The sequence below is a fragment of the Mycetomoellerius zeteki genome, unplaced genomic scaffold (genome assembly GCF_001594055.1).
Source record: "Mycetomoellerius zeteki isolate Tzet28-1 unplaced genomic scaffold, Tzet1.0 scaffold232, whole genome shotgun sequence".
In the NCBI taxonomy this organism is placed as follows: domain Eukaryota; kingdom Metazoa; phylum Arthropoda; class Insecta; order Hymenoptera; family Formicidae; genus Mycetomoellerius; species Mycetomoellerius zeteki.
The window spans coordinates 50,249-77,947 of record NW_017257208.1 but is presented as its reverse complement, the minus strand read 5'-3'; the positions used below and the strand labels follow the sequence as shown (position 1 = coordinate 77,947).

The 27,699-nt window shown below is 36.1% G+C and overlaps 1 protein-coding gene and 1 pseudogene across 3 annotated transcripts; one reads left to right on the top strand and one right to left on the bottom strand.

Annotated features, from left to right (window-relative positions):
- Positions 1 to 26,976, top strand: part of LOC108723415 (uncharacterized) — a 41,597-nt pseudogene extending 14,621 nt beyond the window's left edge.
- Positions 272 to 2,303, bottom strand: LOC108723416 (mitochondrial pyruvate carrier 1). Of its 3 annotated transcripts, none has more exons than XM_018449174.1 (4): positions 1,906 to 2,303; positions 1,654 to 1,840; positions 1,113 to 1,213; positions 272 to 595 (listed from the first exon to the last, which is right to left on the bottom strand). In XM_018449174.1, the coding sequence occupies exons 2-4, from the start codon at positions 1,710 to 1,712 to the stop codon at positions 426 to 428; spliced, it is 330 nt and encodes a 109-aa protein (XP_018304676.1). In that variant the 5' UTR covers positions 1,713 to 1,840; positions 1,906 to 2,303; the 3' UTR covers positions 272 to 425. The 3 variants fall into 3 exon arrangements, with proteins under 3 accessions (XP_018304676.1, XP_018304677.1, XP_018304675.1); XM_018449175.1 differs by having other exon boundaries at positions 1,986 to 2,303; XM_018449173.1 differs by having other exon boundaries at positions 1,654 to 2,303.
- Positions 26,977 to 27,699: the final 723 nt, after the last annotated feature.

The following is a 27,699-nucleotide window of genomic DNA, read 5'->3' as shown; positions in this document are numbered from 1 at the left end:
CGCCGCGCTACTGTTATTGTTTGTATCTCAGATGGTTGCAATAAATCTGTTGAGCAATAAAGTTTGCCGTGAGTATCAGAGCGTTACTGGTTGATAACATGCTCCGATAATGGAAAGAACATATGTATATATTTTATATTTACACATACATGTTTTATATATATACGATAATGGGAATGAAGAAACTGGAAGAAATTTTCTTTTACGGTTTTAATAAATTACTTTAATATTCTATGCGTATATTAAATTTATGTGTAATTCATCATGTTCTGTCAGAATAGAAAGCGATATCCTACTATTTTATTATGATTATTCTACGGCAAAAATCAATAGAGTAGTAATAAAAAATTGAATTTTATTAGTATTTCGCATTTTATATATTTGCAATCCTAACGAAATACTCGCGTGGGTACTGGCTTCCCACGTTACTTTTTCTGTTCGGACTCTTTCTGTTGGCTGTAGTGATAATCGAGGAATCTGTAACCTTGCGTCATTTGGGCCCCGGTGTTTGTGATGTGGCATGCGAACAGCAACAAATTTCGCGGTTGTACTTTCCAAGCAAACCGCATGAATACCATGGAATACAGAATCAAGGCTAACAAATCAGAAAGAAAATTGAATCAATTAGAAGAAAACAGACGCGTAATCAATATAGTAAATTAATATAGTAAATTTACTATCTCTATATATCATCTTATTATTATCTTATTATTATTTCATTATTATCGAGAAATAATTTTACAGCGGCTTCTTCGTTACATAAATACGTAATTTTCTGAGATATATTTTCGAGACTCAGAGGAAACTGTTCAGAGTGACCGCGCAGTTTTGAAAGATTAAACGTAATTAAACTTGTAACATTTTACTGTAACATTTTACTTGTAAACTGGTTTTAGGTCGGTATGCACCCCCAGACATTCGTAACGTGCCACTCATTAAGAAATAAACGGTTATTTGCTGCGCTCGAGCAGCAATTATTTTATAGGTCTCTCTCGAGCCTCGTCCCCCTCCCTCTCTCTGTTAGTCGCGCATCAACTCGCTCTGTCGCGATTATTAAGAGACGGTGAATGAATTCTTCGAAGGGTCTACCGGTAAAGCTATATCGAACTCACCTAAAGTCATTTTGCCGCTAATGATTTTTGGATGCTTTCGCGTGTCAGATATGGCCGCTATAGGTATCATCCAGTTGAATACCGGGCCCCAGAAGTGCGTGCTTAAAAAGTAGTTTATTTTCCATAAATTGCGTTTTTAAGCAAGTGCTAAAATATGGAGTACAATAATCTCAAAAAAGGAACAAATGTATCATCAATGGTTTACGTAATATTAGAAATTGGAGAATTACGAAAAGAGAATAGCGCACTGGAAAAAGAATCTGGTTGCACATTAATTGGAATTCTAGATTCGAGATCACAAAATTATAAATTTATAGATAAATTTATCAAACATTTTAATCGAGATAAGGAGAAAATCAATTACGATAATCAGAACTCTGATTGGTATGACTAGAAATGCATTTCGTTTATACCTCTTGTTAGTACAACTAGAACATTTTTCTCAAGCATTTTAATTGAAAAAAATATTGATTTTAGTTTATTTTACGTGTACATATACAATATTTTTAAGTCAAAATTCATCATGTTGAGTGAACATTACCTTAAGAAATAATCTCTGGTTTCTTTAGTTAACAGAGATTTCGACAGTCGTTTAGACATGATGAAAGAAGTCGGAATACGATATCAATGAGATTTTTAATTACATTCGCCACGAGATCATACAGCGTGCAGCAAATCGGTTATATATTTGCATATAACCTAAGCGACTCAGACACTGACAGTTCCAACTGAAAGGCGTCGAGATCAAGCAACGATAAAACTGATATCAGGATTCATAGTTTATTTCCGTTACCGTGACTCGCTACACGATTTATCACAGGCACGCAATTTCGCTTATCATCCCGAGAATTTTTAATGGACGTAGATTTGCACCACAATTTTCTCTTTCAATGTGAGTTAATGCGATTGCACTGTCACACCGCTTAGATTTCTTTCAGCAATTAAATTTTAAAATGTAAAATTACTTTTACATTACTATGACGACCGCTGCTGATAAGCGAGATGACGTTATCACGACAATAATAAGAAAAGATTATAAATCATTTTCCAGGACGAAGTAACACGCTTCATATTTTAGTTTGAAGTGACTTTTTTAACTACTGCGAGCGTTTTTTATGACAGTTGCCACGCTACGTGTGATCTTTGCAGTTGGATCCGTGACTATCGAACGTTAACTACCGTCTGAATCGTCAGAAAACCGGATTTTCAAGTTGAGATTTCTCGCGTTGTTGTTTACACTGTTTATGAGTCTTACTAGATATAGTTTCGTAATTTCATAGCCAGTGATCCGTTTATCAAGGTTATCTGCTTGTCGCCACATACATTATTTTACAAAATAAGGAGGAGATTTATCATGTACATAATAGATATTGCATTTATCACATTGAAATATTTAAATGTATGCACACAAATCTTATACCGGTCTATGCATATGTTTGAATATTTGATAATCCACTTGATAATCCATTTATTAATCCGCGTATACATTGTGATAAAACGCATTGCAAACCGTCAATATTTAATCCATATATTTTGAATAATTTAATGTATAATTAATAATAAATTTATAATAAAATGTCTTTAAAGAAATTATGTGCTCAGCAGAAATATACATATAATAATTTCTTAATATATGTATACAATAATGCAGTATATTTTTCATTAATGAGCAGTATATTTTTCACATACTGCTCAGCTAATTTTTCTCATCGATCGATTACTAGACAAATTGCATCAATCTATCTTTTCTCACGACCCTTGACTAATCGATCGATTTGAATAACAGTTTACACGCATATTTATCATGATCCTGGTGCAATTTTTTATATCGACTTTTGGATGGAGTCATCCCCTCCATCATAAATGCACAGGTTATTATTTCGCGCGTATAATATTGATGGCGCTATGAATGTTGCATGGAGGGGTACACGGCGTCCTGAACGCGGCTCGACGGGGGTGGAAACCAGCTCGCGTATGGGGGTTGTAACGGGAGATGCTGTGGGACGCATGCGCTGTCACAGGAATAGTATTATTGATCTAAGAAGGGGATGGACTATGGGACCCTCGAAGACCAGCAGTGTGTCGAGACGATCCTGGCACCCTCGGCCTGACGATATTTCAAGTTCGATAAGCGATCATGATCGCTTTTGTTTCGGAGTAGTTCTTTTCTTTGCGATACTAATAGACTGCACAATTTTATATAAATTTAGAAATCAATGTCCTTGTTTAAGTATTGTATAAGCGCCTTATATTACAACGATATGCGTTTAAACTTAAGAGTTTCTTTTTTCAATATAATTATGTTATTTTATTTCAATTATCGTTATAAAATTTAAAAACATATATTAATTAGTTAACTTATATAACTCATTTAACACGTAACATAATTTTATTTTGTAACTACACACATAGTGATAAAATATTTTTACATTTGCATTACGAAAATTAATAGTCCTTTATTTATTGTTTCATATTTGTGTTTTTTTTTTTTACTTTATAAGTCTGATATTAAATTCTTACGTTAACACACACACACATACACAAGTTACGTTTTTTATTTAAACGAATGAAATTTTCCTATATTTGAAAATCCTATAGTTAAAAAAATTAGAAACATTCTTTTCTTTTTATTTTATCGCGTATCCAATTTTCAATCTTGTTTATGTTTCAAATACCCTGGCGAGCGCCCAATGTACACGTACCTAAAATCGACTGTTTCCTGCATATGCATTCCCGTATGTAGCATTCGCACGAGTGTCTCTCTCCCTTTTCGAAAGCAAATCCTTATCCCGCGGTCCCTAGGTCCCCCAGGCCACCATCCGAGGCACTCAAGAGTATTGCCGCTATTTTCCGTCTCGCGTATTACGCCGTGCTGCATTTTGCGATTCTCCCGGAATGTCATTTACACGCGACGTTCCCTTTGACGTGTATCAATATTTATTCTGGTTTCCCAGCCGTTCTCCGAGAATTTTCCGAGGTCGTTACATTTATAACGTTTGACTCCTCGTATTTCAAGAACATATAAAGGTACAAACCTATAGACTTAGCTATAATATTATTCAAAACGCAAACGGTAATGGAAGAAAACGTTACTTCTTTCAGTGTGTAATAAGTAGTAAAAAAATTTCATTAATTGGTTTATAAAAATTGCATTAAATTAAATTAACAAAGAATATGATACAATTTTTCTTGTGTTTTTTTTTGTCAATTATATAAATATAGGAAAATTTCATTCATTTAGGTAAAAAACATGACTCGTAAAAATATTGATATGAGACTTACAAAGTTGAAAAAGACAAATATAAAACAAAATAGCAATGTTATTAATTGCTTAAAAGAATTAGGTATATTAAATTATTAAATTATATATCAGATAACTCATATGGATCGCACATGGCTGTATCACATTGGGGAAACACAATCATTTGAAGCTGAATGAATTCATTAATTATACATGTAAAAATGATGAAAAGACTTCACTTTGTCGAAACGAAGTTTCGTCCTCTCGCATTGATCTTTACAAAGTACAAAGCAACAACGTACGATACATTCGCACGTATTTGATTTGTATTCGACCGGAGGAAATGGCACAGCCTCTTGCCTCTGATGTCTCTTGCTGACGCGCTCCGAAAAACCTTTTCTACTTTCCGTCGTTCCCGTTCGGTGGATCCCCTCGGTCCTTGGCCGACGCTGATCTGAATGCGTCCTACGTATTTGCCAACACCCCCGCTACGCTCTTTTCAGAGAGAACTGTCGACAAGCACTCGCCATCCCGAGCAGGACACGACTTTCATCCCTCTGCGAATAAAAAGTCGCGCGTTCACGTAAGCCCGACTCGTATTCGACGACGGAACCACCGTCGTCAAATCATCGTACATGAAAGCAACATGATTGTAAATTTAGAGCATTTTCTACCTACAGCTTGATTTTTGATGTTGATGTTTTTTTTTTAAATACAAATTAGATAGAAGAATAATAAATTGAACTCTACTAATTTCATTTATTATTCTTTCAGAATATACAAGATGTTCCATCTGATGTAAACACTCCTTATTTACAAAGGTCAAATCAAAAATATGTTCAAACAATTCCATTTAAAAATAGTCTTCATATGGTCATAAAAAGTAAATTTTTTTAATTTATTCATTAATTTATTTATTATATTTCATCAGGCTGTCAACTTTTGTCTGAACATATTTGATTCGATCTTGTCTTGCAAAAATATAAGAGGTAGTCACGTTAATGATCATATATGTACCTATATAAATACAATCTGTATATACAAACATATTATATATTACAATATTATTATTATACATATATTATTATATATATAATATAATAATATCTAATATATACAGTATAATATATGTATAATATAATACAGTATATAATATTACATGTTATTATATAATATTATTTTTACATTATATAATTCGTCATAGATAATTATTGCTCAATTATCCCGATTCTTACAATTCCATCATGCTAATTGCACATCACAATTAATGCATTCCTCAATGTAATTACGTTGCATTAAGATTTCACTAGCGACTAATCATTACCGATTGAACCTAAACAAGAACGTCTTTTTCCTCGGCGTATCTGGTCCTTTTGTCCGCGTATTCCGCTCTGACAATGCTTTTAATTATCAGCCGCGGTTCGATGTATAAATCGAATTATAGGCTGCGGTCCCCATCGTATGAAACAGGTACTACACTTCGAGATAATTAGTGCACAATTAAAGAAAGAATAATTGCCAGATTCGACTGACTCAACCAGGAAGTCTGTTACAGAATGTTACAATTTATATTTCATTGTTCTTACATTATATACGAGCAAACTAAGAACTTATAAAATTACGAACATTTAATTATATACTGGCGCGACCCTGTCCCTCTTCTCTCTCTATCTCTCTCTTTCTCACTCACACACACACACACACACACACGCGCGCGCGCATACATACTTTTTCATGTTCATTTTTATTCAGAAATGTATATATGTACTCGTACTTCGTATGTCTAAACTTTTTGATTTTGAGTTTATATCGAAATTACGCGCGACTTAATGATTCATACTTTTTAATTACGTAATCGCGCTATCCGATTGGAGTGTTGGTTTCTGTGCTTTTCACGGGGAATAAAGGAATCTGACATTCTTGCAGGCGTTCTCTTGGTTACGCTCGTACATCAACGTCACTTAAAGTCAGGAAAATTTCTCTGAACAATTTTTCTCGCCGCGGGCCCAAGCGCAAAAGAAATTGTCTGCAGGTACGTATCTTTCGGCGCAATAGTCGGATAAAATATGTCATATGACTTATATATATGGCACATAAGCCAATGTGTTGTTAGAGAAGGTGGTATTATGGCACCCCAGTTACATTTTACACAATAACTTTGTTAATAATCAATATTTAAGTTTAAAACTTGACAATTACATTCGTTAAAATGTTGTTGAATCGATTCTGGACTCAAAGTTACGAAATATTTATTATTTAGGATACTATTAAAAATGTGGCGACTTTGCATAATGACTCCAAGAAAAAAGTGAGTGGTAATGTGGCCTTTCATAAAAATAGCCTTAAAATATTAGTTTTGTTTAGAAACCAGTATTTGGTTACAAAATTAACAAGAAAGTAAAACATTTTAAAATGTATGCAAATGAATGTACATACATTCACATAACTTCTGTATATAGCTGCTCAGTACTAAGAATCTCAGTACTAAAAATAGTACACGTAATATAAACTATAGATTAACCGTAAAGCTATACAATCGATTATCAAATAATTATTTTGATATGAAAATCTCAAAAGAGGTTGTGAGTAATCAATATTCATAGATGGCCTACATTAGCAAAATGCCATGGTATTGTTTACATTTGCATAACTCAAAATATATACAGTCAAATAAAATGTTAAATAGCAAATAACACACTCAAAAATACATATTCATGTGATAATACGCTCAAGTTTAAGAAAAATGAGGGAAAGTAAGTGTAATTAAATGCTAAAGTGTGTGTACCTCAGAAACGTTTCGAAATACTTGAAAGTAAAAATGCATTATAATAAGTGCTAGTTATTGAGTATTGGTAATATTAGCGTCATGGTGTAACGGCGAGCTACTGAACTAATAATTCCATAAGTAATCATTAGGATTCGCTATATAATAGCGGAGATATTAAGGGAGGTCACAATATGTACTGGCCATAATACAATACCACCTTCTCTTCTGCTGATATTAATTTGAGAAGACTGTTCAAATATTTTAAATAAAAATTAAATAACAATACACGAATTTAGTTTTAAATTATTTACGTGTTTATAAATTTGTTTCCACTCTGTATGTGTTATACAAATAATATTAATAATTAAACAATTAAATTTTCATTCTATAATAGCAACTCTTTCGTATGTTTGCGATGCCATCTTTTTTGAGATCGTTTGTAACATTTTTAAAACGTGATAAATCGATCTTTTGATACAATATCATCAGTAATTTCATTTTAGAATTCTTTCCTTTAATTAAATAACAATTCGCTTCGTAAATGAGATACGTACTAATTTCTGCTTTTAATGTTTTGTTATAAACTATTATACATATTTCTTATGTAATTGTGAGAAATTTACATAATCAGACACGTTAATTTTTCGAAAAAAATCTTAAGTCACTATAATATTTTGAATATAAGCAGTGCAGATAAAGCAATATGTTATGGTCGAGGTATTGATTTTCCGTATTTGTCAGAACGCCGATGTAGCGCGTGCGACGGAACTGTCACATTCGATTCGTGACCATTCAACGTACCCTCCTTTCCGATGCATTGCCATAGTACAGTCCTACTTGGAACAGCGCATTCATGCGACGGATGATGCAAAGAGGATGCGTGGGCGGTTCGGCGGTCTGGCCATGTGCAATCTCCGAAATGCAAGTATCGGGGAAAAGACTTATGAGGGCTACATGTGAATACGGACCATTATTCCGCGCGATAAAGCAATTTCTTCGCACTCACGGAATTATGTTTCTGCTATTTAGCATCGGTCCGGATATCGAGCAGGGAAGAAGGAAAATGTGGGAGCGAGCCACGCAAAACAGGATAGAGAAGGAAAGAAAATAGGGACAGGATGGAGAAAACGCGAATAGGGAAAGCTCGAGCGGACGGACTGTACCGCGAGAACGGCAGAGCAAACGGAAATGGAAACTTCATCGATAAGATCGTTGTTGCTGTACGTACGAAACGATTCGTTATCGTCACCGATCGATCACCACGCAAACCCGCTTTTTAGAGTCTACTTTAATCTCGCTCCAGTTGAAACGACTATTCATTCTCAAAACTTTCGTTTTGCTGAAGATTATAAAGATTATACGTAAGCAATTTTATTAAAGTAACGCGGCGCAACATATATATGTTTGCCCGATATTTAGAAATCTCCTGCGACGCAATTTTTCTACGCAAAGATATATATTTCCTAAATTACAAATTCTTTTTCCTTACACCTTTATAGCCATGTTTGTAGAGAAACATGCATCTTCGTTATACCGTTCTTCAGTAAATGTGAGCGTATATGTGCTTCCTCTCCTCGCGCTTTCTCCTCTTCCCTGAGAAGTAATCACAATATGTATGAGAGGCGAGAAGACAGAAATCCGTCGAGATACGAAGCTCACGTAGCACTCAGTTTTCTCATTGGAATTGCAACTAGTTCGCTTCTATGGCGAACTACATACATTATTCCATGCCTACCCGGTAAAATTTTAGGCAAAAGATCAAGAGAATATTTACTAGCAGCTTTTCCCCCTTTTATATTTTTTTAAACATCGTGTTGTTTATTTAAGAGAAATTTTGGAAACTGCCAATTAAGTTGAAACATCAGCTTATTAATTAAAATCACTTGTTTTCTTTTTCGCTTATTCATTTTATTTCATTCAGTTACAACTGAAGCGTAGGATTATTTCAAATTTTCTTTGCAGACTTAGTGCATTTTGAACATTTACTGCGTAAATTGATCTTTATTCCTTGGGCTTTTCCCTTCGATCTCGTACGTTTACAATGAAAATAACCACGACCGTGTTTTAAAAGCGATAAAACGTACGCACGGAAATGCGAAGATCCACCGTTCCGCAAACTACCCCCGCTTTCCCATAAATATGGAGTCCGTTCGAGGGGCGGACTAGGTGGGACGAATAATATCCGTCGTGTTTTCCTTAGCTCCGTTGAATTATTATACGATTCATGTTTCGAATTGACTTACAAAATACAAAAGCGGAAAGAGCGGGATGTTATTGTACAGCGGGGGATAGCAAGCGGTGGGAATATAGGCAGCGGGGTGATATACCTCCGAGGTAAAACCGTGTATTTTTACAGAATCGCGTCCACGATGCTCCGCCATCGCGAATGAACATCGTGAAAATGTGTATCGCGAATGAAGTTTTCCCATACCCCCAGTGGCCAGTCGGAACTTGATTGTAAAAGTTCCAGTGCAATCCATCCTACGGTTCTGAAACCGCGCAACTTGACTTACGATATTAAATATAGTTTTGAAAATTTAATACAATAAATAAAAGTATCGTATATATAAATGTATGAAAAATATGCGCCTTAATTTCATCAAGTGAAATTATATCTAATAAACTTTCGATTTATACTCGGATTATTTATATTACCAAACGCATAAAGATTCAATTACTTTAAGCGTCTCCAAATTTTACGCAACAATCGTCGATAAGCGTGCACATCCCAAAATCTTCTTTTACCTTTACGCAGACTGTGTCGAGGGAGAAGGGAATATAGGCACATATGAGATCAGATTCGACGATCCTTCTGTCCGGCTGATCGGCTTCCCGAGTTTCAAGGAGAGCCAAAGCTGGAACCAATAAAAATGCCCGGCATTCTCCGGCTCTTACAGCTCATCCGCCGCTCCGTTCGTGGACCTTAGCACGCGCTTCCATCTCCTCCCTCTATCCTCTTCCCTCATCCCTCTTTTCGGATCTTTTTCCCCTCCTTTCCATTCCTTACCTTTTCGTTTCTTCTGCGTGGATCCTCTTCTCGCCACGCTGCTGGTACCTTCCTTGTCCTTTCTCGAAGCCCATCAAAAACTAACCAAATATTTGGCGGGGTCCTCATCCACCCCTCCCAGAGGAGGAGGCGGCCGTCCGGCGCTTTAAACGTTACTGTTTCACCCTACGTGGAAAACGAGAAAAACGCGCGGAGGAGTTGGCTAGAAACTCTTTTGTATCAATTCCAAACTGTCGTAACGAGATCGAGCTTTGTATGGGCTTTCTCTCTCTTTTTTTTCTAACACCATGTTTGCTTCTTTTGTAGATAAAAAGTGAGACATGTATGGATTGAATCAATTTACATGCAATTTTATATCAAAATTAAATATATATTTTATATGGATATCTAAAAATACTTTTTATCAGATTCCTCAAAGAATTTAAAATATCTTCTTTTGCTCTTTTTTTCGTCTCAATTATTATTTCGTAAAATTTGAAAAGCGCCATTATTTATTCTTCGTTAATTAAATAACGAATGCATTATATACTGTTAAAGGCGAACTATGACGATTTGACTGTGGAAGAAAAAACTTGTAGGATTAGAATATTCCTTATATTTCGTTTGAAGTGCTCTGCATAGAACATAATAAATATTCATAAAATATTTGACAAAAAAGAAGAAACAAAAGAAAAAATGAGAGGAACAACAAAATTGAAAATTTTGTTGATAAGAAATCGAACTCGATTTTTCTTTTCCTCTTTGTAATAGCATCGCCGTCTTATTCGTCGTGATCACAGTGGCAAGAAGAATGATGTTTGCGGTGTCGAAATCTTGTCTACAAAATCGTCGAAGAAATTTACTACGACAAACAGAACGTAGAATTTAATTTTGTTGCTGAAACGAAACGATAATACAATGGACATTTACTATCCGCATGGCGAGAAATAATCAATAGACACGATGAAGGTTTTAAATGTGATGAACTTAATTATCCATTGATTACGCCAGTTGTAGAAAGCAATTTATAATCGTTAATAGCCACGCGAATTAATTAGCCGCAGCTCGTTTTCTTATCGGAGCTATTTAAAACGCCGCGAGCGATATTTTACGACTGCTTGCTAGTTCCGAAAACGTAATTTGTGTCGCTGGAAAGCTGGACGTATTGCTTCTCTCCTCGCAGAAGTTGTAACGAGGGACCCGTCTTTCTTTTTCTTTCTTTTCTACTTCCCATCTCCATCCACAGTCTGGATTCACCTTCTTCTCCTTATTCTTCTCAGCATCCTTCTCGTCTGTCAGCGTTGCCTTCGTGTTGGAAGCGTTCCGGATTCGCGACAGAGGGTTCGTTAATGAGCAAATATAGGGTGTCCATTAAGTTAGCGACAATCGATGCATTGTACAATTCCTCCGTAAATCCCATGGTATTTACCGTAGGATTCGCTCAAATTTTCGATTAACTAGAAACAATTTACTATAGACGAGAGAAGAAATATAATTATTTAAATATATTTTACACTATTTTTCACGGATAATATAGTATTTATCATACATCTTTATATTTGATAATTTCAATTATAAAAATTTTTAAACAAAATGTTCATTAAGTCGCATGATAGTTATTTCCTTTTTAATTACGTTTATAAGTAACATTCAAAAGAATTATGCGTAATTTTTTTACGGCAATACAATAAGATATATCATTACTATTACGATAGAGATGTCAATCGAGAATCCGTGAAATGAGACTGCTTCCTGGAAGATTCACTATCGTGATGGCGGTTGCGAACGTGACGAGTTTTGAGAGACGAGCAATGGCTGAGATCCTTTTTAAAGCAGAAAAGAACTCTCTTTGACTTTCTACCCGCCGATACGACTGGCGGCGCATTCAATTCGCTAACGAGCGGCCGTGATTAGCCGGCCACTGTTCACAAGGGTTGGCCTATCCCTCACCATTCACCCTCTCATTATCCGCGAGCCCCGGTAATTTCACGGGACAGTCGGTCTAAATTAGCCGGCCGGTTTATACGCCGGGACGTTCAAGGCATTCCTAGTGAACCTGAAAAGCCGTCAACTGCGAGCCGTACGCCGAGCAATCTGATGTGGTCCGATTTCTTTGTCGATCGGTCGTATTATGGCGCGGAAAGATTTGCTGCAGCTGGAACTAATCGCGTTTAATACAATCTTTACATACTAGTTGCGAAATTGCACGATTGCATGGCGATGCGACGCGAAATTGTATTTGCAACATTAACGCAACTAAATCGAATCTTACGTTTCGTTAATTATAAGATAAGTAAAATGAATATTTGACTAAAAAAAGAAATGATAATATTATTATGTGACATAATAATATTATATATAAAAAAATAATATATATGTATATAATATGTAAGAGCTATCTTGTCATTTACAACTAGAAACATTGCAATTCAGAAACATTAGCTGTAGTATTTACTTTGAAGAGGTAATTGATGCCGAATCAATTGTTCCGTGTACAGAAAGCTACCTTTGGAGAAATTGTTCATCAGCCAAAATCATAGTTTCGACGAATTGTAACAAACGTAAGCACGCTCGCTGGAATTAGTCTTGGGTTTTAAGCCCGAGGCGAAAACGTGAGAGAAGAAGCGACAAACGGAAAACGAAAGGAAAAAAGGAGCAAAGAGGAAAAGTGTTCGGTAGATTGCTTCTGATAGATAATAAAGAGGGCATTTCTCCAAGGGATTGCTGCAGCACGATGGTAACGGCGCCATCGGCCGTGTCTGTTCGCTGACAGATATTATAAGTAATTTCGCTTAGGAGAGGGGAAAGAAGAAAGCGAGAGCAAAGACACGAAGGTGCGGCGAAACGTTTTTACGTTTCGGCACGAGATTATGAGCGTGCAGCATGACATCCAGCTTCGTAACTTTGTTCTCATCTATACTGTCATGTTTGATCTCTTTTATTTCTGCTGAGAAACATGAGTTACAGCTTCTGTCATCGCGTAACAGATAAAAATATGTAGATAGATGGGCGTTAGTTAAGTATACAATACGATTATCATCAAATTATTATTATATATATATATGATGTTAGAAACAAATAAAGATTTCGGGATTTTTTATTTCAGTTACAAAAAGAACGTCTAAGAGAAATTTAAAATGCTAAAATAATGCGGTAAAAAATCGCATTGAACTTCCGATATTTACAAAAAATTATAATTCTTAAATCTGGAATGTTATCAATATATGAATTTTACGTACAAGTGAGATCAGTTACATACAATTGAGCGCTAAGCTATGCCTTCAGTGATCAAAAAATCCAATCTGTTATGCTAAAAAATAAGACAAGTGGGATACTTAAATTTTTAAAAATTAAGTCCGTCACATATCATTTTCGATTCTCTGACGATCAGTATTATAATAGAGATTACGATAAGTGATTTCAATTTTTAAGCAGTTTTACACTGTTAAATCTATAGTGTCAAATTTAACCTAACGTGAGTCGCCACTGCTCCTACTAAACATATCGTTATTTTTTATCAAAACGATAGTTAAATTTGACACTATATCGTATCAGTTTGACACATATAGTGTCAAATATAACCATTGTTTTAGTACCTATAAAATAACGATATGATTGAGTAAGAGCAGTGACGACTCACGTTAAGTTAAATTTGATACTATAGATTTAACAGTGTGTTTATGTTATTATATATTTTAATGTATTTATATATTTTATTAAATGTGAAGAAATGTATCGAACTACGTAGTATCCTATATCATTTTAAGATTGAATTTGATAGTGTATTTATTCTATTTCTTCATAGTTAATAATTAGGTTATTTGTGTTTATAGAAGTTTAGATTAATATTTTTAATATTTTGTTAAATTAAAAGTGTAAAATGTATGAAAATTTTATTACATTAATTAAGAGTGGCCTATTTCCTTGCACGTAAAATTTACGTATTGATAGCATTTTAGGATCCTTAATTCAATTCTTTACATTAATCCTTTATAAATAAGCTCTTAATCCTTTTTTATTTTCGAACTTATTACGATATCTCGATATTACATCTTGATAGGATGTGTCATCGTTAACAACCCGAGAGTGAGTTTTAACAAAGCCAAAGTCGGATCTGCGTCAGAAGGGATGGAAACTGGCTGGGGGAAGTGCTTGGATCGCTGGTGAGCACTGATAACGCGTGCTGCCGGTTGTTATGTCTCTCGAGAATCCCGTTTTTGCCGGAAAAGACGGGATAACTAGGCGGCAAGGTAGGGGCAGTTTAATTAAAAGAAACCTCCTCGTTCGAGGGCACGAGTTCGCAGGAACTCCGGTTACGACCAAGGTGTGGGCGCTTTTTATGATGGAGCTGTATATATCTGCGCTCACGAGATAGGCCTAAAAGTGTCATATTACTAAGCAATAGAAAATTTCTCGCACATTCTATAATACTTCCTTGATCGAACGCAGTTTTAAGCTACCCTGATTTCCTGAGATTCTTTTAAACAATATACAATAAGATTTGTGACAAAAGTCACTGCCGTGATTGACAAAAGGATTTAGAGACGACAAATACGAGTCACGCGCGGTTATTCGCAGTAACAATTTCAATATTTAAAAAATGTTCAATAATAAAAGTATAATATAATGACGTTTCGACTCACTCTTCGAATCATCTTCAGATGTTCACAATAAGTATACGGAGATGCACATCATCGCCGAGGCATGAAATTTCTTACATGAGAGATGTCAGAAATGTGGAAGCTGCTTGGCACTCAATATAGTGGACATAATTTCCACTCTGGACAGTTAACAAGAGTAATGGATGAAGTAATTCATACAGAAATAATTTAAATAAGTCATCAATAACAATCAGAAATCGTCTTAGTAATAAAATAAATCAAACAAGAATTGAGTGCATTAAAAATTGAGATTTTTTTATATCAAACTGCGTTTTTAGGTCTTATATATTTTTGTCTGGGAATGTCCAATTAGAAATATACAGAAACGGATTAATCCTCTAAATTGTAGAAATGTCACGATTTAAATAAATTACATATGGTTATTAGGAGCACTGTTTATGCTAGATTAACGTCAGTGAAGTTTGCGCTGAAGAAGCGCAATAACTGAAATGTTTCGCGTTTGTCCGAGAAATTGTCGATAAAATGCAAAAACGTCAACAGATTAAAAGTTAATAAGCGAGCAACGAACGCCGGCATTCTGCTTTCGGAACGAAGAAATTGCTACTTCTTCTCAATGCTCGCAAATCATTTCTAAATCGAGAAAGTTACCGGCGTAAGTTCGAGATATATTTTTGCAGTCCTGTGCACACATAGCTAGTTAGATATACGGATACACGTATGTATACACCTCACCAATATACTAGCGCAACCGCTCGTCATGTGTCTCGAATAAACGGCGGGCTCTCGACACGCTTCGAGATGAAACTACAGGGAAAGATTGCAAAACTCCTGCAGAACTCTCGTGAACATAATTTTTGTATTGTTTGCTGCGGGGGTCGGTTATTATGGATTCCGCAAGAAGCGCAGGACGGTATGTACCGCAGTATAACTGTAATAACTGAAATTACAGCCGAATATCACGGAAGAAAATTTTACGTCGGTTCATCTCCCCACATAACTCAAAGGAACGTTTGCTATTAAATCTATTATGCGATACAAGAGCATGATTTTAAATTTGAATGCATATAATAATAAGTACATCTTTAGAATATCAATTTTAAAAAATCTTACATTCTGCTTTTATAAATTTACGAAAGCATTAAATATACATATAAATTAAAATACATAATATATTAGAATACATAAAATATATGCTAGTTACACGCTATTAATGAGATAATTATACACTGCATGGTAATATATAATATAATATTACGTGTAAACAAGAGAAATTAGTGTATAAGTAACTATATGCGATAGAGTAACTAATGGGAGAATTGTCATCACGTATCATAATATTATAGTGGTCATTTTCGAGCGCAAATGGTACCCTAAACGTGCATATTGTGCAGCTCATTAAGTAAATGAGCCTTAAAATGCGCGATAAAAATCACCCTAGTGTAACATCTACCTCGGTGGCATTAGCATAAAGGGTTAGTCGCTGCGCCCCTTATGCATTGTAATGAGTTTCACGCGCGTTAGCTCGAGTAACAGGTAGGCAGACAGGTGATTCTTTCGCGTAAAATAATAATGGATCTGATACACTCGAGCGAGTCTCTATCCCTACGAAGGGTTGTAGTGTATCCTACAAGAAATGAATGTGTAATTTCCGTTTCGTTGCAACGATTAGATATGCGCACTGCGTGCAATTATTGATTCATAATTGCTGAAATTACCTTCGAGTACTTTACTCCGAGATTGGGATCTACTTTATTTAGAAGCGTCTTGCGAAAAAAACTTTGCGCATTCAGCGACTATGACCTGTTCAGCCGATACATTTTGTGATTCTGAGATTTCCTCGATCTTTCCCCTCGGTATCTTCAGTATCCGACGATTGTATTGGATTACCTATTGCTAACAACTGCACTCAATCGTTTGGAATAACGATGACCTAACTATAGCAAGTCCGAGGGAGAAGTCAGCATACAAGAATCATTCGTTGCTATGTGTACATAGAAGCCACGTTCGTTCAAAAATAAAATAAAATAGGTAATAATGTTAGTCAATCCAAGACTAAATCTAATACAAGTAAAATGTCTATATGAATCTCCGCGGATTGATGGATAAATTAAATATTCATAACGTAATAGATACAATAAATCATAGATACCATATTATGTACTTCATTTAGTTACACTTCGATTTACATAAGAAGTTGAAGTATACTTTAAATTTCTTGCAGTGAAATCTTACTCCAAGAGAGTGAAAATACAACTATCCTTGAAAAAAGTGAAAATATTTCACTTCTTGGAAAAGAATGACAATTTTCACCTTTTGAAGTGAAAATTCAAAAAGTGAATTCGAAAATTGTCACTCTTTTTCAAGAAGTCAAGGGTGTATTTTCATTTTCTTGGAGTGAGATTTAACTGCAAGAAATTTAGAGCGTACAGATTTCGGTGAGCTGAAAATACAATTAAGTAGTAAAATAACGATTAAAAAGATTTTGTTGCAATACATGATTCTATAAGATTAAATGTACAATTTTTAAGAAATAGGTATGTAATGGGGTGTCTCATCTTTCCATTTTTCCTTCTACGTTTAGTAATACGCTTTGCCTTTACTTTTAATCGCGACACAAGCGTCCCTCGAAGTTGACGCTGCAGGATACTCTAGCTGCGAACATCGGTTCTCCGATTTCATTCCCGTAATCCGTTCTTAAGCAGCGTTCTCCCTTTTTTACGAGCCTCTAGCCTTCGTTCACGCTAGCCGGTCGAGATAACGCCAGCTTTATTATAGATTGACCCCGGGCACTCGACCCCTACCTTCTTCTCCCGTCGTCTCTTCTCCCTCTTTGTGTCTCCCCCGATGTTCCTGCCGGCAACCCCAGGGACACTCTCGTCCATCTCAAGTCCACACCCTTTGGACCATTTATCTCGATCGTTTGCATCGAACGAGAGCGCCAGGCTCGCCCATCGTCATAAAGTTGCTGCTCACCTCCTTATTACGCGTGATATTAAAACCACCTGCGTCTGTACCTCGCTCATTTTCAGCATTTTAGTGTCTGTCCTTCCTATTATAACTCGATTTACTCGACAAACATATTTTTATTTTTACATTAGTGTCAACAGTTTATAAAAGATATGTTTATCCAAGAAAGATGGAACATTTAATATAGATAAATTGAAAAACAGTAAAAATAGAAAATAAACTAGCTCGAAGAAAAAATATCTTGATACATTAGAAACGCAAATGTGACACTTGTACCGTCGAATCCCTATCGCGAAATTAAAAATCGTGATCGAAGCGTGGAAATAAGCATTCCTATCGTATCGTGATTCGAAAGAGTAGTCGGGTAGCCGAGTAAGAGAATGTAGCCGAGGAAACGAGTGCTGCGGGGGATCGAAGAAGACGCGGAGGGAGCAAAAGCATCGTTCCTTACCAGGCACGATGCTGGAACAGCAAGGAACGGAGGGGTGATCTCACCCTCTCATTCTCTCTTTTTTCTCTCTCTCTCTCTCTCTTTCTCGGTCGTTCGCACAGAACCGGTGGGGGATTGCCGTGTGGCAATCAATGCCGTTGAATTAACGCCTGGCTGCCCGTTTGCGGGAAAAGTAAGATTAAAAGAAAGAAGGAATGGACGCCAACTACCCCGCAGCGAGTGAACGCAAGGGTGGTGAGGAGACGGAGGCGTGAGCATGTCTATAACGCCAGCCGGCTCTGCAGTAACTTTTATTTTGCTGCTCGCTTTGCCTTCCGCTTGGCATCGCGCGGGCCTTCGCGTCGTGTCCGTCGTCGTGGACATTAACGACGATTTCATTTCTACGGATATACACTGATAATAGGAATTTTTTATCTTATCGATATGCGCAGTAGTCCGTTTATGTAGAAATATTTCTTCACATTTGTACTTATTTTAGATCGTATCACTAGTAGAGCTTCTTCCTCTATTCACCGAATTGTAGATTATTTAAAAAGGTTTTGTACACTTCATATTTTTAATCGCAAAGTATAATTTTTGCAATTATATGTTATCTCTCCTTCATTAAAATATACGAATGACAAATGTGATGTGTGTATAATGATGATAAAAGGCGTGAAAAAGACAAGTTTTAAAATTTATGTTCTAAAGTATATCCGCGTTTTATCAGACTACTGTTAACCAAGTGCCATTGATATTCCGGAGACGTTAAGAGGATCTTATAAGGGACCTGTACCCTACTTTACAAAAGAGCTTTTAAGCTTCCTAGACAAAAGAATGTTTCGATCTTCGAATGTTTAGACCCTTCAGTTCTAGAGTAACCATAGGATATCGGCTTATCGGCTGCTTTGGCAGATCTTGTACGAAGAAACCGCATTGTTTATTCTTTCGTGTATAAACACGACCAATCTATCTAGGTGTAAACATACTGAAAATCATAAACCTAAATCTTAATATAATCTAATCATACAAAATAAATTTGGATTTTATTCACCAGATGTTGTCATCTCTCGTCATTTATTAATCAAAATATAAATACTGTTCAAAATTTATATGTACTTTAGAAAATGTATAAAATTCAAAATTATTTCGGCGATGGATTGGGCGAGCAGACGGAGATTTTTTTCGCAGAAACGCATGGAACACGCAGTATCGACTGTGCGCACGATAATATTTCTTGGGCTGATATATGGTCGTGCTTTATGGCTAACACTTTTCTCTCCCCGCGGTTCCGCACCGGGTAGATCGTTTTCCAGACACGCTGCAAGCTCGTCTCAATCAGAGAGGGACTCGCTACCACCCGCCGCGTGATTGGTGGTAGCGATGGATCATTTTTTAAGTCTCACTGCCTGCTCCCTCCCGATAAGGGCGAGCCTTCTGGATCAGCCTTATTCCAGAGTGGTTGCGACGGTTCACGAGGGACGGACTGGAATTAACTTTAAAGCTACGTCATTGGCTGCCTCACCCCGTCCTACCCGTTTTGCATGCGTGCCGCGCATGTGCGTATGCAACCCTTTGCGGAAGGGTCATGATCCTCGCCCTCCTTCGATAGAAATTAAAAACCAATTTCTAGCTTTTTAATTGGGAGCACCTATTCAGGTGATGCGCATGCGGTTAAACTTGAACAAGTTTTGTAAATCAATAATTGACACTCTTAATTCGTATCAGAATCCCTTTCTTTTAAAAAAAGATGTCAAGATAATTATTATATTGATTAATATTAAAGTACATTTATAGCGTTTCTCTATCCATGAATTTTACATGTTTGCTCAAATTTATTTACTAATTTTTTAATGTAGAATTAATCAAGAATGGTAAAAGAATGTATAAACGAAGAGTAAATTAATATAATTCATCACAAAAAATTCCTATTGATCATTTTAAATTGTTCTCTTTTGGCTCTGCGCATTTCAGCGTAGGTACACAACCCTTTACATTCTCAAGCGATCTCATTGGCCAACAGAGACCCTCTAATTTTATATACATCTCGCGCATGTGCGACTCTCTTGAAGGGTGAATCGCACCCTTCCCTTTTGTAATTTAAATTATGAAGGGAGACTTCCGAGAAACTCGATTGGTTGATATTCCTTGTGAGGCATAATTCGTTATGCACTGCTTATACATCAATCATAAATGCGATAATTCTATTTTAAAACATAGAAGTGTTAATAATTATTGTTAATAATTACAAATTTTTATTGTTGCGTATGACTCATTTTTCAAAAATGATCTATGAATGATATTGCAGAATAAAATTTATTGATTTATTGATTAAGTTTGATTAAGGTTGGTCATGTTTTTCAGAGCGCGACATTTCCTCGTGTCAGTTCAGTTGCCTTTACTATTGTTGCCATAGTTACGATGCGAGAGGACGTCGTGCTTGCTACGTCGGAGAAAATTGTGGGGGTTGCAATAGGGGTGGGTCCACGGGCGGTTAATGAAGCCAAATCCGTTTAGGATGAATGCTGTGGGAGCAGCTAGAATGAATCAATGGTTCGTTAGATGGTTTGCATTGAAACGATAACGTGCGCTTCCCTCATACGAAAACGTTTATACAAACGCTTCATGGACGAGAGATCGTTAAATAAATAAAAATTTGAAGAATAAACTTTAATACATTTTTAACAAAAAATGTAATGACATAAATATCTATGGAAAAAAATGATGCAGTGAACCATCAAGTAAACCTTTTTTAAAGTTAACATCATTAATATATGTTATTATATATTTTTTGTAATCAAATCAAAATTTAACTACTATATATTTCAGAGTTTTTTGCTTTCACAGTTTGCTTTGCGTGTTTGCGGTAAATATTCTGCCAATCTCAGCAAACACCGGGGGTGCTGATGCTAATTGAAAGATCGCGTGAGTGAAATGGGGATGGTTTTGGCCACTTAAGATTCTCAGACGTATTATAAGTGTTTTTTATCAGTTGCAAATATAAGCGGATTTATTCCCATTCCTTCATTTTCTCTCTTAAAATGTATGTAAACATAGAAAATGAAGGAAAAGATAATAATTTAGTCATTAAAGCATCAAATCTAGATGAAAATTTCCTTTTCTTTTTTTTTTTAAAGCTTATTCATTTAATCTATTATTCATTTAATTTACGATTAAATAAAATTATGCTAATTAAAAGAAACCTATATTCTAATTAACATCTCCCTTTTTTAAATTACTGAGAGAAGACATGTGTCACCTGCAGCAAATAAACTTCCGCGTTGAAGATTAAAATATTCATGTTTAATGAGAACTTAACAATTTTTTTTGAGATCAGATCTCGAAGTGAGGAGACTTTATCAGATACGCCGTCAAGCATCAGCACGGAAACGCGGGAATCTCATGGGCGTTGCTCCGCGAAAGCACGCAAATTTTTTGTACCGCCACGAAGAATATTGCATATACGTTAATTAAATATCTTTGGCGCGGTATGCTTCTATATTTAGCGCGGGTATAATCAAGATCGCCTATCTACCGCATTTCCCTTTAATTTTCCGCAATTGTGCACCGTTCCTACATAACGCGTTTCGCGCTGAATGAGAGATCGCACATCGATCACACATCGATAAGATACATTGTACAAGATTTCGACGAAATTATCCCTTACGCCGGCAGTTACTTGTACCTTGTTTAATCATAAATAATCATGAGCAGACATTTCTACTACCGTGCAATATTGTTTTTCGCCATTTGCATATTATGATGTATCTGTATCGCCATCAAGTTACATTTTTTTCCAGCACGAGTGAGTGTCGGTTACACCTGCATAAAATTACATTGGCAGCGAATGCATATTATTACATATGCATCAGTGTGAATTTACTTCACTTTTTTCTTGTTCGTCGCTGATACATAGAAGCTCCCTCTTTATACCTGCACTCGCACTTCTAATTTTCCTCTAGAGAATGCTTTACTCCTACTTGTAACTAATGTAAATAATCGCAAATCAAATTAGCTATGAGAAAATTAATTGATAACATTACAGTGTGCAATAATTATATACATATACGTATATAATTATAAAAATTTTTATTACATATAGATATATAATTATACATTATAAAAAATTCTACATTTATGATTATTATTTTATATAATTATTACATACAATTTAGTTGTATCATCACGTAAAGTTCTAACTTTGCATATTTTCATTAATTTCATTTCCTAAATATTATTAAACGACATATACAAGATTATTGTTTAAAAATAGGAGAAATAATGAGACTCATTACCATGTCAAAATATCAAATAAACTTTTAAAAAATTGTAACTTATAAATTTTTTACAATTTAATCCAAAGTTTAATTTTAGTGCTGGATTAAATTTTAAAATACCAGATCCATTTCTCAGATCCATTAAAAAATGTCTCTTTCTCTCCCCCCTCCATCCTTCTCTTTATGTTTACATATCTATATGATATATGTATAATAATGTTGTAGAAGTATAATAAATGTAACGAATGGCGTATTTAAATTTTTATTATTTACTGCGGTAATTATTTTCCACTTTACGCTATTACACCGTAAGCTTGTATTTTCCCCTAATTATCAGAGAACAGTCTATATAATATGTACCTCAAGATTCGATAAAATCGCTTTTCCTCTTTCCCGACCGTGTATTTCGCACTCAAGTGTACGCACGTTTACCGTACGCACTTACCCCGTTGTTGGTACATCCGGATGTAAGTACGTCATTGCCGGCGGCCGTATGAAAATGCATCTACTAAACGCTATCGCGGTCATCCATTACGGCCGACTTTTATACGGAACGTGCGCGCTGCGGGGTATCTTCGGCTTGCTAATTAAAGTAGCCGCATCGCCGGGTGCTAATGAGCAAATGCAGCCATAAGTTAACTCAGCAATTACCGCTCTTTTATTGCGGTTAACGTCAACGTTATCAATAAATGTAGATCTGTATACGCTCTAGAATCGATAAGTGCACGACGCAGTCGACGACTGGGAGTTTTCCCAGTATAAATCATGGCGCGCGGATGTGACACGATTGTATTTTTTTATTCCGCGTTGATAACTTACGACGGAATAAATAATCGACCCCAATAAAATCCCGCAATGTGAAAACTCGTATGGACTAAATAATGCTACCGTGTGTTCCAGGAATAAAATCGTGTTTCTCGAGGTTTCTCCAATGCTATATTTGATTGCTGCAATACGGTTTTTCATATAACACGTATCTTTAGCTACAAATTGTTAAATTTAAGTAATATTTTAATAAGTAATTACAACAAATATTTTTTTAAGGACAATAAAGTTAAAGAAAAATTGGATATTCAACTCAAGGTGAATTATGTGTTATGAAATATTCGCAAGAACCTAAATAATAGCAAGGTGTCGTCAAAATATATTTTAATAATATCTTAATGACGACGTCTTAATAACGTCTTTAATAAGACGTCATTAAAACGTCACCTTGCTACTTGGGAAGTAAATTGAATTCCAGTACAGCAGTCTCTAAGATGTAATATAGAAAGTCTTCTAAGAACATAAATGATTCCTCTATAACAACGACGACATGTTATAAGCTAAGAAGCAAATCGTAAACCTAAAAGTCACCCAGGAAGTGCTGTGAAAACTGCACAGCGCACAAGATGGTGGTTCACACATGTTCATTAATAGCATACGTCGGTTCCCGTCGATGGTTTCGAGGGCTTTTGCGCAAGAGAACCATCCCTCCGGTTGCAGAAAAGTTGTCGGCAAGTAAAAGCACGAACATCGTCGCCTCGCCCGCAATTCCGAGTAACTTCGCTTGCCGCCGCGCTTCTGGCTCGCAGAAAATGTATCTATCCGTAAACTTGCCTCGGGATGTACAGTCCAGGCCGTACCGCGTGTATGTGGCGTAGCTATGTACTGCCAGCGCAGCGAGATGGGACCGGCGGTTGTCCAGGTTCGGTACAAAAAAGTTCGGCAAACGAGGAAATCTCGAAACTGCGACGAGAACTTTCTCTAACGATACTCGGCAGTATCATCGCGGGCTTAAACGCGGTTATTACAGATCTCGCGCACGGCACTGCGCGTGTCGGTCGCTCGGAATATAATTTTTAACGAGAAACAGAAAATAATTGCAGATAGTTTAAAATGAAATTTATACACCTTCTGATAGATGCTATAACACCATTTACATTTTTGCAAATTTTATACAAATCAAACTTGATGTTTCTTTATGTCAAAAATTCTTCAAATATTCATGCAGATTAAATTTGATGTATTTAATTTGAGAGCTACATCCTGTAATAACTCGATATAACAAAGATTTCGAATTTCTCGCAATAGTTCAATAAGATCAGCCGGCCAGGCAGGAAATTACGATGAAAGGAAAAGGATAGCCGTAACTCATTCCTGCCTCGGAGAACGTTTTTAGGTCGCGTAGTAAGGCGGGGGGTGTCTGGATGCTGCGGCATCGATCCGATACATCACGGGGGCATTTACATCCCCCTACGCGCCCCCGTCTTTCGCTGCCTCCCTCTGCCTCACTCTTTCTTTCTTTCTCTTAGATGTCCGTCTCGAGCTCACCAGCCGTACTACCGCCGGGGTGGTTTCTCCCGTGCGACCGCTTATGCCGCCACTTTCCTGGGGGCGCTTGCGCAAGCTCCCTTTCCCTTCCTTTCCTGCCATCACCCCGTCTTTGCAACTACCAGGACCCCCTCGCTACCCCCTCTTCTCGTCGTATCGCTCGAAGATGCAACGGCCATTGTCTACGCGTCAAATCTTTTCACCCCCAGCGCAACGACACTCCACCCCGAGATCGTAGCAAGGAACGGATCGTTTACATGATTTTTGGAACTTTCGATCGTGCGATCGTGAACTTCTACGATGGCGATGTGCTAGAAAAGATCGCTGCGTTCGTTGAACGCGAGAGAACGACGATCGAGGGAGATTTGCCCGCTTGCGAGTTAAGACTCCCTCTCAAAGTGTTCGCGTTTATTCGAACGAGGGATTTCCGAGATGTTTCATTTCGCGTTATCTAAGAGATATCGGAAAATTACTTGCTCGTTTTATTATCGTCATTACGTCGCGTTTAAATACCGCTGTAGTATTCAATTACGATAAAACGTCTTTTAATATTGCTTGAGAATAATACAATTTTATAATTGCATTACTTATTCATAACTGAATAAATTAAATCAGTATTCCTCTTTGCTGTTATATACTTTTCCATAAAGTGTAAAGACTAACTATGGCATACAAAAAAACTTGCAAATCGACATTTTGGATTTGCTCCTCTATTGCTTACGTTATTATTTTACGTTCTGTGATTGGCCGATTTGTTTACATTTTACTGTTTAATTCTTTTATGTGCGATGGTCTTTGCATTATATAATGTTTCAGAAAAATATTAATTACAATACTCCTATTTCCATTACCATTGCCATTCCATTATTATCACTGCAATTGTTGCTCTACTTATTACTGCAGTAATCTATTTTCATTATACATATGACCTCATAGCTAAACCATTGTAAACTTCATTATAGATAGTGTTCGTCAGTTATTTCTGCGCAGCACAATTTTCATTCGCACTCTACAGTGTACGGGAGATCGCGGTATTATAATAAATAAATGTATAATAACGACACGCGCCACATACCGCACGGAAAACGGCAATTCGCTAGATTTTTACGGATGTGCACACGACTCGCGGCTCATCAACCGGCCACGCACCATGCGTGCTGAGACATCAAACAGACCGGGAGTTTTTCATTCTGATTGTTGCGCGCCGCGCAATTACGAGATAATATCATGCGTGTGTTTTTAGCGAGGAACATATCGCGCGAAAATTATGACATGAACGCGAGTTTTGCTGCGTCATCATTAAAAATGTTTTCCAATTTTCTTAAAACGCTTTCTGATGCAAACTTCGTATCTTATAATTATCACAACATATATAAATATGTAAAACGTATAAATATGAAAGCGTATAAAAATAACAAATGTTCACAGAGAGAATTTTTTTTTAATTTATCCTGAAAATATGGTAATTGTAGTATAAATTAATATTTTAAAGATTTTTACCACGTAGTTCAGTAAAATTAATCGAACTTATTTCATATTTTATTATAGTTTTAATAAATAAGAGAAATTTACATAAAATTCTTCGAAATACAATGTTGTCCCAGGATTACCATATTTTCAGGGTAAATTCTAAAAAAAATTCTCTGTGTTGAAGAGAGTAAAAGTATACTAAATTTTAATAAACCAATAATTGTTTGAATATTAATGTAACATTTATTTACGGAAAATAAATATTTTCTAAGTAAAACAATTTAATAATTAAATCAAATTAATAGTTCTTGTACCAAATGTGAATATATGTTCACATTTAATAAATATTCAATTGGCACTGTTCAAATAAATATTTATTAAAATTTAATACATTTTTCTCTCAGTGTAGTTTCTGCAGACAACGTCTAAATAAAATTATCTTTATATTTTTCTTCCATGCTTAGAATTTAATCAAATAAACATAATGCTCTATTTCGCGAATGACGAAATTTACAGATTGTAGATGTTTTATCTCGTGGATTATCTTTTTAGTATTTCAGTGGCAAATTATTGGAACTCGATTCATGATGACCACGCCCAAGACGATTTTTTAAGCGAGCTGATATCAAGAAGCGCAAAGATGCTCGGGTACACGAGCTGAGAAAGATGACGAAGAGAGTCAGGGATTGGAAAGAAGAGAAGACGAGGGATGGCTCTTTGTCTCGGGGGTTCGGATTCTGGAGATAGAGGCTAATTCCTGGCAGCCACCCTTCGAGGAATGTCGGCCTCCACCCTGCACAAGATCTTCTCTTGTCCACCTTTTCGTCCTTTCGTCCTTTTTCTTTGCCTTTGCTGGGTACTTTGATGTTCCTAATTTGATTGAAGGAATCCGCCGTACGGATACTAACTTCGTCTTTATTGATTGCTGTTTTGTTCAACCTCCGTTGTCGAAGGACAGATAGATGCGTCGCAGGATGCAAGCGATATCTAATCCGAAATCCTTTCGACGTAACGTTTAAATTCCACTGATCCTTGCTATAGTCCACTTCATAGGTAAAGCTGACGATTCACTTTATCGTACGTTAAAGAAGAATTGACCAATTCTTGCAATTCGATTATAACGCAATTAACTTTTTCAATTCGGTAATAATAAAGAATGTAAAGAGAGCTCTTGTAAGATTTATAATAGTAACCGATTTTTTATGTCTATGTCATCAACAATATTTCCGTTATCACATCAATAATCTATCAACATTTCCGCAATTTTTCTCAACATCAGCTTTATAAGTTCTGCTTGAGACAACTTATGCTAGCGACAGTTATTACATCGTAACTATCAAGAGAATCGTCGAAAATTCGTTTTGATTATATCGAAGTCGCTGCTGGCATCCAGCGATCGGGCTTCTAATCTGATTCGAGCCGTTTATACGGAACCAAATGTCGATATCCACTCCAGTGTGGACTTCAACTTCCTTTTTTCCTCCCCCCAATTCGTCCCGCCTCTGGCCGTCCGT

Coding starts and splice junctions, on each gene's coding strand:
- LOC108723416 (XM_018449173.1), bottom strand. CDS start 1,712: ATGTCTAAACGACTGTCGAAATCTCTGTTAACTAAAGAAACCAGAGAT. Junction 1,214..1,653: donor ACCAGAGATTATTTCTTAAG/GTAATGTTCACT, acceptor CTACTTTTTAAG/CACGCACTTCTGGGGCCCGG. Junction 596..1,112: donor TAGCGGCAAAATGACTTTAG/GTGAGTTCGATA, acceptor CTGATTTGTTAG/CCTTGATTCTGTATTCCATG.